The sequence below is a fragment of the Centroberyx affinis genome, unplaced genomic scaffold, assembly GCF_046629955.1.
Source record: "Centroberyx affinis isolate AG114_WGS23_722 - 3 ecotype Tasmania unplaced genomic scaffold, CSIRO-AGI_Caff_v1 ptg003208l_1, whole genome shotgun sequence".
Lineage (NCBI taxonomy): Eukaryota > Metazoa > Chordata > Actinopteri > Beryciformes > Berycidae > Centroberyx > Centroberyx affinis.
This window is the reverse complement of record NW_027281247.1, coordinates 188,593-205,060: the sequence shown is the minus strand read 5'-3', so window position 1 is coordinate 205,060 and position 16,468 is coordinate 188,593. Positions and strand designations below refer to the sequence as shown.

General features: G+C 40.1%; 1 protein-coding gene across 2 annotated transcripts; it reads left to right on the top strand.

Annotated features, from left to right (window-relative positions):
- Window positions 1-219: 219 nt before the first annotated feature.
- On the top strand, window positions 220-15,733 carry cers6 (ceramide synthase 6). Of its 2 annotated transcripts, XM_071538115.1 has the most exons (11): window positions 220-501; window positions 1,791-1,896; window positions 2,033-2,163; window positions 6,743-6,800; window positions 8,375-8,425; window positions 8,543-8,635; window positions 11,100-11,228; window positions 11,557-11,663; window positions 13,646-13,802; window positions 14,091-14,114; window positions 14,714-15,733. In XM_071538115.1, exons 1-11 carry the CDS (start codon window positions 332-334, stop codon window positions 14,870-14,872), a joined length of 1,185 nt encoding a protein of 394 aa, XP_071394216.1. In that variant the 5' UTR covers window positions 220-331; the 3' UTR covers window positions 14,873-15,733. The 2 variants fall into 2 exon arrangements, with proteins under 2 accessions (XP_071394216.1, XP_071394217.1); XM_071538116.1 differs by lacking the exon at window positions 14,091-14,114.
- Window positions 15,734-16,468: the final 735 nt, after the last annotated feature.

The window sequence follows — 16,468 nt, the reverse complement described above, 5'->3', positions numbered from 1 at the left end:
GCTGTGTCATGAGGGAAACTACAGTATGTTAAATTCAAATGACTCTCATGCGAAGCTATTCAAAAACAATTTCACCTTGATTGCGCCGTGATACAGGCGGTATAACCTACAATGACTGCATCATGCATGACATTTCAATGCACCAATCACTTGCGGAGGAGCTGATTGAGTCTACTTCCCTACACTGGAATAGCTGAGGGGAAATAGACGGACGGCGATCTAGCACAGATATCTCATCAGCAGAGCCTGCAGATCGCCTGTGAAAGACCTCCAGGACACAGCGGGCCATCGATTTCGCTCTCGACCCGGTCAAAGTGTCTGCTCCAAAGCGATGGCCGGTATTTTGGCGTGGTTTTGGAACGAGAGGTTCTGGCTCCCCCACAATGTAACCTGGGCTGACTTAAAAAACACAGATGAGGCTACATTCCCGCAAGCCGAGGATCTCTATCTGGCGTGTCCTTTAGCCTTCTGCATCTTTATGATACGGCTGGTTTTCGAAAGGTGGGTCTGGCACATGCATTTATTCAGGTGGCTGTTTTAGAGATAAAACAGCGATCGCACGCTATGTCGACTCGATAATCCAGTGAATGAATAATTTCGCATCAGCCCACTGAGCATGTGTGTTGATTTGTCTGTCAGTAACCTAAACAATGGCATCTTATCTGGTGAGCCCACAAATCGCCAGGGATGAGCATCCTTTTTTCTGCAGGCCTGTAATATTGTACGTTGTCTGACCATTTGAATCAGTCAGTATAGACACATTGCAGCCTGTCGCAAGTTGCAGGATACAAGTCAGACTTGCCCAATCCTCCAATTATTGTCCTCTCAGTCCTAAGCATATTTCAGAGCTTTGCGGAGTAGCATCATGCTGACAACAGCCTCGTTTTACTAATCCTGGTAGTTTCTTTCTTATTGTTACACTGGGAATGTGCTCTAAACAGTATATAATGATATGATGCATTTTGCACCATCTTCCTCTCTCTGGCTATTTGTACAATCATCTTTACAAGAAAGCCACAGCCATAATGGTCACAGCAAGGCTCGTCATGCATATGTGGGTCAGGTGTCTCTTTAGGCAGTAGTGAGGCCTGTTGTTGATTTTTTTTTTTTTTTTTTTTTTTTACAAAATCCCTCACACATGTTCATCAGTGATGTTTCTCTTTATCTCAGAAAATATGTTAATTTATAAAGTGGAGATCATTTGTGAGGCCCTTTCAGAGCAACAGCCCTAATGTTTGATCTTTGGGGTTTTATACATGATATGGGGTGAAAGACCTGTTTATTTACACAGCCATATGTTTATTAGCATATCCATATGCCTCCCATAACACTTCTACCCTGATTAAATTTTACCAAATGTGATTACTGAGGGTGGAAGCAACTACATTTACTGTAAATGAGTAGCTTTTTCATGTAATTGTACTTTTTTGAATAGTTTTTTTAAATCAGTCATTTTACTTTTACTTAAGTATGTTTTTCCTGAAACACAATATTTTCTTTTGGAAAAAGAAACTCGGTAACTTTTACTACATTTTTAGTACATTTTAAAAGAGCTACTTTTTACTTTTACTTAAGTAGATTAGAAAGTACTTTTACATCAAATTAAGTCAAATTTCAACAAAGTAAGTGCTTCTAGTTGAGTACTTGAGCGGTGATTACGTGGGTTTTTCTAACTGGTGATGATGTATTTGTAAAATAATGGTTTATAATGGTGACTCCCATTACAAACTACTCCCCTGTTGTCTCTGTGTTGATCTAGAATTGTATTATGATACATATTTTAATTGCAGGTTTATTGCAAGACCATGTGCTATGGGCCTGAAGATCCAAACCAATGGGCCACAGAAAGCACAACCTAATGCCATCTTGGAGAAGGTTTTCACTGCTATAACCAAGGTGCTGCATGTGTTTCCTGTCTTCCCCGCTGTTGAATACTTATTTGTACAAATGTCACAAGTATTCTGTTCCACCTCAAATCATTTGTACCACAGTGAATGCCAAGCCTAAACGAGTCTTTATGTTGTCTTGCCAGCACCCAGATGAGAAGAGGCTGGAGGGCCTGTCCAAGCAGCTGGACTGGGACGTCCGGACCATCCAGCGCTGGTTCAGACAACGCCGCAACCAGGAGAAGCCCAGCACCCTCGCCCGCTTCTGTGAAAGCATGTAAGGCAAATGAACTTGGGAACAACACCGCAAAACCTGTCAAGCTGTAATGTGTTTATTGTTTACCAAAGACACAAGAATTAGAATTAAGTTAACAGCCGAAATGCTGATATTACACGATATGTGACTCACTAAGATGGCAGCGTGAATGCTAGCAGTGGAGCAAGAATGTGTCTCAATGCAAACCAACAAAACCACACTGGCTGTAAGAGAGAGGACTGGCTAATCTGCAGTAGAGCATTTGCCATCAGGGAGATTGTAGTTACTTAGCAGTGTGATGTTGGAGGCCAGCGAGTGAGTGTGGCTGTCACAGTAGAGTCATGTCTGACACCAGTAGAGCCAATCTGGCAGTAGGAGGCGCAGGGAGCCTCACAGCTTCTGATGCCCCTGAGGCTGCTGTTCACTCAGGAGCACACTGTTGGCTGACTAGACCACTGGGCTCTTAATACAGACTCACAGAGGAATCCCAAAAAGCAAAACTGTTTTCTTGACGACAAAACATGAAGAAACTAGACTTTGTAACTCCTCTGGAATATGTGTGGGCTTCCCGAACACGCTTAGCTGACATCCATTCTGTTAAAAAAGCAACAATTGCACCCAAAGCTGTTATCTGCGCACAGTGTGACTGACTGCAGACTACATTGGGTTTTTAAGCAGTTTCTTCGGCCATGCTGTCTGTCTCAGTTGCTTACAGTGCAATTCTCCAAACGGAGCTGGCCACAGTCCTTCCAGCAGTAATCCTGTTCTAATTAGCCCCTCATATACAGCTGTTGAGGACTGATAGCATCCTTTGTCTCACAGACGTCAGGATGGCTCATCTGCTGTCTATTCTTTTCATTATGCAAACAAAGAGGCAAGCAGCAGACACATTTGGTCTGGAAATAATGAAGAATCAGTTTATTTTGGAGCTATTATTATTTTGTTTCTTTTCCAGCTACAGTGCAAAAATAGCCACTTCCACAAGTCAGTTAATCAAGTATTTTCTTTTTTTAAAAACAAGTGAAAAAAAATCTGCCAGTGGGGTGAGATAATTTCCAACTTGTTTGAAGAATATTCTTGAATCAAGTGTAATTTTCTTTATACTTCTTCTGTCTTGTTTCAAGATATTGACACTCATCACTTATCAACTAGGACATTCCTGAAACAAATGAAACTGCATTGGAAGCAAGTGGAATTATTTCACCCCACTGCTTGTTTTAAGAAAAACAAGACTTTAAGACTGAATATGAGACTAACTGACATGATAAGAAGAATTTTGCGGTGTAGTTTCACTGGAGCCTCCCTGATCTCTTCCTCTCCTCAGTCGTCTTTAGTGAGGACAGGCAGGCGAACGCTTTGTTGTCCTTGACAGCCCTAGTTGTCTCATCTCATCTTCCTTCATCCTCCCTCTTCTCTAGTTCTATTGAGTACGAAGAAATGACCAAAAGCAGCAGATTCTAATACACAGAATCTAAATAGAAATAGAATGGCATGCACACGCAATATTAAACTCATCTTATTCTTGTGACACGCGCCTACTATCAGCAAATGTAGTTACTATTTTATCTTGCTATATCTAAATTTGGCCTCAGTTAATACTTGATATGTACTAAAATTGCATGGGACTAGACTAGTCTTACTTACGCATTTGCACTAAGTCGACACTTTCCCTTGTCACATTAGTCTTGAAACCATAACATGAAACCATAACATATACATGTCTCTCTATACTTTCGAACTACTAACATGGTAAATTTAACCAATCATTGTCGTTCTATTTTATTTTTATCAGAGACAGTTCAAATTCTGTAACAGATACTGACAACTGGATCTAGGCGGTTTATCCTCTAAACACATTGGGCACCTGTATAAGAACATACTGATATCAGTTGAGATTACCAATATCCTTATTATCAGTGTTTCTCTAACCCACATGTAGGTGCATGAGTGATTTTCATAACGCCAACCAACGCCCCCTCAGAAGCCGCTCAACAGACACACAACTGACACCTAACAGGCATGTTGGTGCTGAACAGATTCCTACTAGAACAGCCATTTACATGTGTTCTCTAAAATAGTTAGTGCTGGCAGCACATTTGGAAGATGATTGGCCATTAACAAGCTTTTTTTCATCAAGGCAATTTGAAATCATGCCTATTATTCAAACCAAATTGGAGAAGTACACAAAAATGGAAGGGACAGCCATTATTGCCTATAGAGTTACAGAGCCATTATTGCCAATCTTACAACAAAGTGCAGCAAAGAGGGAATTGATCAATCCTTTATCCGAATTGTATTCTGCTCAAAGCCAGAGTTTTGTGACTTCTCGTTTGGTGAATGCTTTGAAGGCAAACAGTTGCAGCTAGTGTTCAGTCCGCTCACCTGGACAAGAATGACCTGCAACTGCTTGAATCCAAAACTGGGTGCTACAGTCGGAATAAAGCCAGCCTCCTCATTACTGAGTTGTTGGCCACAACAAAGCCGCTCCCCAGAATTTTCCCTCCGTCTACATCTGTGTACATATACAGGTACATTTTAGAAATTGAAAATTGTAGAGAATGGCAGATCTTTTTATTTTATAATCCAGTCTCATCAGGTAGCATGTGCGTTTCATGAATATTTAATGAGGCAAATATAAAATGCTAATGGCTCTTTAATCAGTGTGTCATGAAACATGCCATGGGCCTGTTCTGATTGTGCTTTGTAAAACACACTTTGTAATTGGTTTATAATATAACACATAAGCATAATTCCAAGAATCACAGTAACTATTAAACACTGTTACAACACAATTAAAAGGATAAGCTAGTTGCTGCTAGATCATGTGCAGCAAGTAAACAGCTGCTTTCAAACAAGTTAAAGCACATAATTCTACTATTCCCCACAACCAATAATTATCAGGATTGTATCTGAAAATGTAACTGATATTGACATAAAGACATATCTGTGCCTGACTTTAGCAAAAATATATTCAGGGAAAGCAGTTGTGAGTCATTGTTATTGTACATATATAGCAGTGATTCAGCAGCACTTGAAACAGACTCTTGCAGTGTTTGATGAACCAGTTGCCATGCAACAATCTTTGCCCAGTGCCAGGTAGACTAGTCCAGTTTGTTTGGTTTTACAATACTGTTAATCAAGCAGAGTAGATAATGACAGCATCCACAGGCCATGTGTTACGTGCTAATGTTATCTCTGGTGTCCATTAAAAAACGAACAACTGATTGTCTTGAACAAACGTCCATGTAAAAGGCCACTTTGATGTGACCAACATGTTAAAAAGTCCCTTGCAAAAGTTCTCTAGCGTTGTTGAAAGATGCCATGTTGAGTTTGCAGGCTGTGGCTGCCAAAATGTATACCATTTAAGGCCAGCTGGAACTAACCACACAGCACAGACTTTAAAGTATGCAAAGCCTCTTGTCTCACATGGCATGCTATGCAGCATTTGTCATGTCCGCTGGCTGAGACTTGTCAGTGAATGTTTCCTTCCATGTCACATAATGCTACTTTTACTTTGTTCCTCCTCTCCATGGTCTGGTTCATGAAGCTGGCACAGTGTGTTCAGAAGTGTCCAGAATATTTATATCTCATAGAATATACAGTACAATATACTGTATATATCACAGTGCAGTAGGCCCCACTGGGAGAATCTATTTAAACTAATTGGTTAAAATATTGACAAGCTGTGTAAACTCAATAAGGGACAACAGGGAATCTCTCATTCAAGCATTCCGGTTAAATTCGGTTTTGTTTCCTGTAACAAGAATAACGGCTTCATCTGAAGCACCTTCCACAGTTGTCTAACAACAGTTCTTGCTAGTTGGCCAGTTTTAAATCCTTCCTCCCAGTTGCTGACTGTTGTGAGCTGGGTGTGTGCACATCTCCCTGCTCAGCAAGGCTTTGATCACTGAAGTGTCAGCTGAAGCAGCTTCGTCTCTGCCTGTAAGCCCAGCAGCCCCATGATCACAGCAGAACTTTCTCTACCAATCAATGTGCAGCTGTGGTTACATTACGTGCAGGCAGGGTTATGTAAAGCACAGAGCAGGGGCTGGGACAGGAGAGGGGGGAGTGTCTCGTCTTTCCCTCTGCGCCACGCCATTGTGGAGTCGGTGGTGTCCCAGCCTCAGTGACTCACACTGGAATGCAGACGTGGGGATGTAAGAGGACCTCACACCACGGCACTGCACATTTCTGACTGCAGGCATGATGGGCAGATTGTATGCCACAGTGTGCTGCATCTACGGCCAAAAACCACAGATGGAGTATATAAGTTGTGTATGAAAATAACTTAACTGTCCACAGCCCATATTTATATTTCTGAATGTGTCTAAATTGTATGATTTTAGGATGTGATGCAGCATGTTTTGTTCTGCACTAATTGGTCTGAGTGGTTAAAAAAAATCTGCTCACTTCTCCACTACTCCCCTGTGGATCCAAAACTGTACCGCAGAACCTGGTTAGATTCTGGCAAAAGGGGGACACCAAAAGGGGAAAAAAGAAAGAAAGAAAGAAAGAAAGAAAGAAAGAAGAGCAACATGAAAGGAGACAAATAACAAAAGCAAATCACAACCTGATTTACTGTGTTATTTTTTTCTTGCAGGTGGAGATTCACGTTCTACCTATACATATTTACCTACGGAGTGCGTTTCCTTAAAAAGGTAAGTTTTGCTTAAAGAGAAATTGGTTCATTGGTCCTCATTTGTTAGCAATCTTAGTGCAAGTCAATGAGGTATGAAACCATTCTCTCAAATCTCATACAAGTCCTTTCAAGCAAATCTACTACTATTACCACACTTATGGGGGTATACAGAATGACTTGCGTGCAATTTTCAGAGTAGGTCAGCAACAAAAACTATGCCATAACTTTTTGAATGTCTTAAGGGGCTGCTGATTTGTTTTAACATAGAAAAAAAACTTTTAAAAATCCCAAACCATCCTTTTGTCCCAAATCATGTGTAATCACAAGTAAAATGGGTGTTTTGGTGTGTTTGACTAATATGAAACATTTCAGTTTGTAATGGAACCTTGTACAAAAACCTATTGGTCATTTATGATGGATCTTGCAGGGCAAGGAGGAGCAGCTGACAAATAATGTGTCTTTCATTCCTACCAGTGAGCTATGCTAAATAATAGATCCATTTGGTCTGAGCAGAGTATCAATTTTTCAGATATCGCTGTCTGTTTGCGAATGAATTACCATTGAGACAACTGTAGTTCCCTATTCGCAGCTACTTTGTTAATGTTACCTTGGTTGGTGAAGGAGAAGGAAATTAAAATTGAATTGTTATTGTTCTGTGGAATGGTTTGTCTTTTTATGCCTCTCCACACTGATGCTGTGAAATGTGCTGTGGCTGTTGCCTCGGAGTGTCTTAAGTAAATGAGCAGTGAAACCATTTTGGCGGAGATGGATTAATCTAATCATAATCAAGGGAGCAATAGGTGAGATAGCATAGTGAGGAAAATTTCTCAACGAAACAAGTTGCATGACGAAGCACTTTGTGAAATGAGTTCCTTCCCTGGCAATCCCTGCCGCAGGCCCAAGTCTCCCGGGGGGTTATTAATAGCAGCAGGTCTACAGAAGAGTGCAGAAGATGCAAACTCAATTGTCTTCCCTAAGTCGCAGTGATAAGTCACTGTTCGATTACAGCACATTCCTAAGTATCACACTTAACATTTAACACTTCTCTTTCACCCCGATCTCATAACTCAGGGCTTGATTTGAGGATGAACTTCTTATAAATATACCTTGGTGGTCCAGTTTCCTTTTATAGCAAAGCATGCACCGACCCAAAACCCTTTCTCATACAGCAGGTCTTTAGTATATTTAAACCACTTTGATTTCATCTGGTATCCATTAAGGAAATCATTCAGTTTTCTGTGGTCACATTGATATCCATGTGTTGGATCTTAAATAAGAAGGAAATATTGAACCTCAGGCACTGTTGTGCTTTGGGGATCAATACCGCTAGAAGAATTTAAATTGTTCATTTGGGAATAGTGTAATACTGCATTGATATTGCAGTCAGTGGCGCCTGCCCTTTTTCAGTTTTATTGAAAGGTTTTACACGTGAATTAAGCCCACTCTTATTGTTTAGTTTGAACATATCTTAACTTACAGTATAGTGCCAACCTCAGTTATATTTTTTCAATTTCATAATATGATCCAGTTTTATTATGAGTTTCATATGGTTTAAAAAGAATTGATTATAAGTCAGTGTTTTTATTTTTCCAGACTCCGTGGCTATGGAACACTAAAGAGTGCTGGTACAACTATCCTTACCAGGTAAACGTTCACACTAATCTTTGAATTATGATTTGATACTACAACTACAGCAAATGGCTTGCATTAGCAAAACATCTAATTAGCATTCTAACTTTGTTGCTTTGTGTGTTTGTACAGCCCCTGACTGTGGACATCCATTATTACTATATTCTGGAGCTGTCTTTCTACCTGTCCCTACTCTTTTCCCAATTCACAGACATCAGGAGGAAGGTAGGAATCACCACAAGTCACACCGAGACAGCTCATGAATTGTACATCTATGATAACACATGGAATCTTTTTATTTCGTGCTTCTGTTACAAGGCATGCGGTTAGGCAAAGGGTGACACTTCACAGTTTTGAGTGGATATTATCTAGAAAATTCAGTTTTGTTTATACCACTACAGGTTAACACAGTAGCGCTCTCACAGGAAGAAAAACATTATCTTTGTTTGACTGCGCTCATCCCTCCTCTTTTTGTCTCCGTGCCTCTGTATTGTTTAGTCTATTTCCTTGTGAACAGTTCCTCTGCCTCAGTGTATTCTCTCTGATGTGTGAAATCACAGAACATTGTGAGAAAGAAAAGGATTAGTATTAGCTCCTAATATTTAGGAGTGGAATTTACTAGCAAACTTCATAAAACTTTCCTTAAAGCGTTCCCTATAGCTATGGGAGGTTGTGGAGTTTGTTTTGTTTCCATAACACTTCTTGGGTAACTCAATTAATTACCATGAAATTACTTTTTAATATGCAACATGACAGTGTTTCCAGCACACATTACACAGACATCATAGAGTACTTTGAAGAATGGTGCCACTGAAGTGATGGTCACTTAATTTTACTAAATCTGTCAGGAACTTGACCTGGTTGGTTGGTGCCAGCCGAAATAAGCACATGCAAACAAATAATGCATGATGCTGAAAAAGGAATAGTACAAATAATATTCATTTAATACAGTCCAAGTTAGATCTTGATGGTTCAGGAGTCAAACATGCATAACGTTTGCCGGAACGGTAAAATCTGATTATAGACAGAAGAGTTTTAATGTCTGCACAGGGTCTCCACCTTTCTAATCTATCATCCCTCTCTACTACATGCAGAATTAAAAGGAAACATGCTAATTGAGGGTCAAGCAGACAGCTGGGCTGACATGAGGCCTAGTTTTGTGACCCGTTCCTGCTTAATCCTTTGAGTAAAAAGAAATAATCCATGGGATATACACGCACATTCTCCAATGTAAAGAAGGCTATAGGATAGTTTATGCACCCATAGACTAGCACACACAAACACATGCAGGATTTATCCTTTCCTTCAGTTAAATGTTCAGTTAAACATTACTTGCTTCCACTGGTTCCAACAAGATGCTGTAGGTGTCAGGCACTTTATATTTATGAGATATCAAGAACCAGACAGTCGACTTAAAGTGACAGGAACAGAGAAAATAATGTGGTCATTTGCATGTCGTCTATAAGGTTTGAAAGGTCAAACTTGGTCAGTGTCTGTAAGAACTGAACTGAAATTCAGTTTCAGTTCATACAAACATTTTCAATGGGCAACAACCCACTTCAACCCACTTTCATTTTCTTTTCTGGTTCTTTTGAATACGGTTACACTCTGGTTTTGGTTCATTCAATATCAATTTGCATGCCTCCCACCCACAGTCTTGTTCCTGTTTCCGCCCCGCCCCCCACTCTGCCCCTGTCCACAACACACTTCACTCACTGCACTCACAGCAACCCCATGATGCCATGCTGTGTATGCCTTCACTCTGTCATCTCTTTGTTGACTGTTGGCATGTTGTCTGTTTTTGTTTCTCCTTTCAGTTTTTTCATGCACACCACTACACTGAGGAGGTCCTCTGCATCCCCTGCCAATTCCAGTATGTTCTCCCTGCACACTGTTGCCTTGCTTTCATCCTGTATCTTGCAGCATTACTCTTCCTTCTCATCCTCCTTCTCATGCTCCTGCCATTTTGGGCTGGTTCTGGCTGCTTACAGCTGCTGTGAGATATTTCTAAAGGCTAAAGGATGCTAGAGGAATGCTACTCCATGCCATCTGTGCGCAGCCTCATTCACCTGGAGCTCTCATCCAGGCTAGCCCAAAACTAGTCGCTCATACCAAAGTTGGCCCAAAGCCAAACTGCTACATATTGTCATACATGACATCTAGCTACAGTACTGATGGTTTTAATTCATATTTAACTGGAGCGATTCTCCTTTCTCTATGATTTTGATTTCTTCTAGATTAGTGGAGAAATTGGGAAAATTTTCCTCATATTTTGAGAAAGCTATATTTCAATTTGACACAAAGACAGCATCAGATGAGGAAGGAATTGTATCCAGTGTGTACTGTACATTACATTAATACATTGAGTGTTTCATAATAGTTCAATGTATTCAGTGTATTTGGCAGTATTAGGTGGCGTGACGTGTTGTCATTTGGACAGTACAGAATTATCACAATGGTATTGCGTCACTGAAAATACACAGGGGCTGCTGATGTCACTGTAAGTGTGCACACAGCAGTCATGTCCGCCACATCACAGTCAGGCTTTCACTTTGTCACATGTTGCTGTATTGTACTGAATGTTCTGGGTATGTGCTCCATGCTGTGCCTCAGATGACAGTGAGGCAGTTTTGAAAGTAGGCCTACTCACTGTAGTTGTGTGACGTTACCTTGGCAACTGTGTCCGCAGGATTTCCTGATCATGTTCCTGCACCACCTGGCAACAATCTCCCTCATCACCTTTTCCTATGTTAACAACATGGCACGGGTGGGAACTCTGGTCATGTGTCTCCACGACGCCGCAGATGTGCTGATGGAGGTGAGGATGGGTGATACAAATAACTGCTGTGAATGGACAGAGGGGTAGATGGATGGGCGAGCGGATGCAAAGATGGTCGGGTGTGTGGGTGGGGTGTTGAGGGAGATTTTATGCTCTGCTATCTCTAAATGTAATATTACTAAGATATCACACCGCATCATATTGCTACAGTACATTTGGAGTACATTAACAAGATTATGATATAGTTTAGTTAGCTGTCAACCTTTGATGCTGGATACAAGAGTTGTTTAATTTTAATTACATTCACAGTGAAATATTTCAGGCAGTTTACATATTTGAATTAATTTGTGAATCTTTTTTTTTCCAGGCTGCTAAGATGGCCAATTATGCCAAGTGCCAGGCACTTTGCAACCTTTTGTTTGCCATGTTTGCAATTCTCTTCATAAGTTCCAGACTGGGAGTCTATCCTGTCTGGTAAGTCTCTTTCAGTTTTTTTGTGTACTATCATTTGCATCAGTGTGACTGTCGACAGTTAGCCTCTTTGAGATAGTGTTAGCCTAGTCGTTTGCATGTATTTATATACTGTCAGTGAGAGATTTTAATCTCTGTCAGTGAGAGACTTTAATGGCCTGTGCTGCAGATAAGTGGTTCTCAAAGTGGGGCCGGAGTCCCCCAAGGGGTCACAAGATAATTTTTTGGAGATGATTTATGGAGTAGGAAAAACACATATTTCTATTATACAAATTTATGATCATGTCTATTTCTTATTTTTCTCTAATTTCTGCTCTTTTTCTTGTGAATAATGAATAGTTTTCAGCCTCTAGGCCTCCTCTGATAATTAATCAAATGAATCAAACTGAAAAGGAAAATCATTCTTTGGTTGAACTGTGGAATTGTTTGGTTGAACCAGTCTGCATATGAAGTACGGGCATCGTTCAGGGATCACTAGCCAAAAAGCTTAAGAACCACAGCTGTAGATCTGTGAATTTGTTTGCACATTTTGGCGATCCATCCCTGCAAATGCATGTCAGAGCCATGAAGATCTCTGTGCTGTAGTAATACTTTCTCCATAACGGTTTGTGTGTCAGACACATCTCTGAATTTTGTTGCTAAGTAATAGTTACTATGGATACAGCAGCTTTATCCTCTGCAATAAAGCCAAGAACAAATGAAAAGCAAATCATTATTGTTATTACTGCTTTATCATTGAAAGCAGATCTATAGAGTGGAGCCTGACTGTTAAAACATCAAAGGGAATTCTCATTACGGGGATCTTCCGTCATTAGGTGCTGTTACTTTTATGGTTTTAAGACCTGCATTACATTTAGTGAGCATTACTGAAGTAGTAGCTGATCTCCTTTCAAACTGCTGTGCCAGAGAATATAGGCAGTGTAAATATTTTAGTTCATTTTTGGGGGGGTTTTACCTAACGGCATTTAAAAGTCTAATTAGATAGTGAATGGCAATTGTAATGGACCATTCTGAATATATTCGCGTAGCTTTCAGGTGAGTGCAAATCGGTCTTAGTCCTTGAACGCGTATACCGCAATTGTCCTGCATGTCCTTGTCAAACTCCCAGCAGCACTGTCGTCACGCCCTTAACAAGTGAAAGGAGACATGATTTAGTTTTCCAATAAGCCAGCTGCTATTGTCTGTCTTGCCTTGAGATACCATTGAAACTTCATCAACCCAGAAACGCTTGTTCAGACACCACTAGACACAAGGTTGGGGTCATTAAAAAAGCACGGCTACAAGTGACAATCATACTCTATATTCTGAAGGTAACATTTCAGAAATGCACTGGCTTTTTCAGAGGGCTGTTTCAGCAGTTCAAATTTAAAGCATTTTTTAAACAGTTTTTGTCAGCACCCCGTGGTTCTCTGCCTTTGTTTTCCCACTCTAATATTGTTATACCATAGTTCATTTTAGTCACACACACACACACACACACACACACACACACACCCCATCCTCTCACCACACCAGTAAGAAAGTTGTCATTACTCTAAGCTGTTGCCATGACTTCAGTATCTGCAGGATGATTCACAGACAGCCATTTGTGATAATTGGTCTGGGGATAAATTTAACATAGATTACGTTTTGATTGCATGTCATGTGAAGCCAAGCCATACATAGCCTTTTATCTCCCAATTGTTTCTACTCCATTAGCCATGTTAATTGAAGATTTAGATTAGCGCTGTCTTTGTTGAAATTTAAACAAAATGCTGCAGTGGTCATTGCTAACTAAGGGCCAGGTGCTACATGAAGGATGAGGAGCTGGAGCAGAGCCCGCCTCTTTTCTTTTCACTGGCTTCTGTTTGTCTTTGCCCACCTGCTCCTCACGACATGCAATAATGCCCCAAGAAGAGCTAGTGCTTTGAGCCTTTGTGCATTCTGTTTATTAATGAAACGTGTTTGTTAATGAGCTCCCTCCCCCCCTTTCCCTGCTGTGGTAGGATTTTAAATACAACCCTGTTTGAGAGCTGGGAGATAGTTGGGCCCTACCCGTCCTGGTGGGTGTTCAACCTGCTTCTGATCCTGCTGCAGCTTCTTCACTCCTTCTGGTCCTACCTCATAGTGAAGACAGCCTGCCGAGCCATCTCCAAAGGAAAGGTGAGTCACAGTTGGCCCCTCCTCACTCAAGTCTTCCCAAAATAGCACCACTTATTACTTTATAGTTTAACTCTTCCATTGATGCCTGTTGTTACGTAATAGGCTCATGTGCTGCTTGCATATCTCTTAAATCAGTGAGTGTAGCATGGTAGCACTCTAGGATACTGTCTGTGTATTGCTATTACAGTGAAGCCTTACTGTATGTGTGCCACCATGGAGTGTTGTGTTGTCAATAGCCACCTTTGACTTTCTCTTTCTATTCTCTATGCTAACCTGCCAATCCTCAAGGCGGGAAAATGGAATCCTTTACATGTAAGTAGCCTCACAGGGGGAACAGCTCAATCAAACTGCTGTACTGTATGTTTAGTTCGATCTCATCTCACTAGCAGTCATGTAACCATTTGTATACATCATAGTCCTGACTGTCAATCAGCCCTAACCTAAGTGCATTTTTTTTCTTATGTGGCTCATTAATGTCTTCCATTTCACCATCACCCTATATTGCAACAATATTTTCTCCAGTTGTTTTGTCATTTTATTTATTTGCAAAAACACCTGTCAACCTGAATATTTTCTTCAATTTTGCTCAAACTGATGATTTGATGACAACATAGAGATGCACTTGTCAGGAGCTGATTTGGATAAATGTTCATATGGCACCTTATTATATATAACAGCATGTCCAGATTTCCCCACATTTGGCAGATCTAGAGTTTGCAAATAGATTTATATGGTAATTAGAGCTTGTTGCTTTGCATTGATTGATAGATTACCTCCAGACCCCGATACACATGAGCGCATTTCTTATGCCGTCACACATGACTGCCACGGATAATGGCACTGATAATAAGAATTTTAATGAAAAAAAAAAAAACAACCTCTGAGCCCTAACCATCCATTTATTTGCGCAGGTGTCTAAAGACGACCGCAGTGACATCGAGTCCAGCTCTGATGAGGATGACAGTCCTCCGCCCAATCAGAAGCACCACAGCAATGCCACTAATGGGACCAACAAAACTCACGGGACCAATGGCTACCTGACAGGAGCCCCGTGTCCAGATGAACACTGACTAACCTTCTGATATCACAACACTGGAGCCAAGCTACAGACACCATCCATAAATTTTGTGTGTGTGTGTATCTGAGTGTATGATGGAGACATGAACAACATTGCCTATCTGGTACTGGAAGTTCTTCATAGAATTATGTGAATGCAGTTTTGTTATCAATTTGATTCTTTACTACTTTCCTCTTGCAATTCATTCTCTTTATCTATATATTTGCATCAAACTGCACTCAATTAAATATCAAAGCACTCCTGTCGGTACAACCCACTCTCTGTTTAGCCAATGAATGAAAGCATTCCACTTTATGGTGTAAGCATGCTACTTAAACATACAGTAGTCTGGCATACTGGGGGTGTTTTTTTTTCTTACGTTAGCGTCTTTCTATGTTATTTATTTTTTATAGGTATGTTTGCAGATTATGGTCGGATGTCTAATCTACGTTCATGTCAGTGTTAAAGATTGAATGATCTTGAACAACACGGCTGTTTTTCAGCTCATTCCATCCGCTGTAGACTCATACAGTACATCATGATAATGTGTATTAGCAAAATGCTGAAGACCTGGGTTTGCTTTTAATGCTACACCCCCAAAGATATGCCAAAATGATGATTGAATTCATCTTCACTCACAAATGAATTGTAATGTGTGTACTTGACTCACATTGTAATGGAAAATACAAACATTCTCCACTCAAACTGTAAATGAGATGTCAATAACAGTATTATGTGAAAGATATGGCTAGATGCTGTATTCCTAATTGATGCATTTTGTTAAGTATTCTGGTACATTTCTGGTAAGAATTTCATTAAATGTCATTTGCCCTCTTGCGAGGCAGACATGAGGTGTTTGAATTACAACAATAAAAAAACCCATCAAGATTGCAAATAAGCATGAGCCTGTTCAATTAGTTTTAATCAGCAAAGAAAAGCTATTTATATAATCCTGATGATGGATTCTAATTTTCTGAAGAAGTTAATTTTAAAAAATCTGTATTGTAGTACCATCAATAATTACTTGGGATAAAGTGATATTCATTGATAATTCACAAAATAAAATATTAAGCACTCTGCTGTGACTTTAAATAGGTAATCACTTAGTTAATGTAATGTTTTATCACGCTGTTGGATGATTTGACTGAAGATAATAAGCACTCCTGTTTATTTTGTGTGAACCGTATTTGTTGGCATAATGTGTGATGAGTCAACAAAGGATGCAACAGTTCAGAAGCATGTTAAGGCTCAGTTTCGTCTGCAATGTCCTCAAAGACACACTAATGACAAATCACCTCCCATTGCTACTTTGATGTGGAAAGACGGTATAATTCCTAAATGCTTATTCCTCATCCGGTCAGTAAAGGTCCTCTACACAATGTAACACTGAGGTGAATAATTGTCTCAAAGCTTAGGATTGGTAGTAGAGGGAATCAAACAATCAGCTCTACTATATACATAAAAATATTACAAAATGATGCTTTGTTTGGATGATACAATATATGTACTATTTATCAGATGTAATAGTTGGACCACTTTTGATTTCGTCATTATTGTGGCCACAATTTGCTAAACAGACACAGATATGGGCATGAGTATGTTTTGTGTG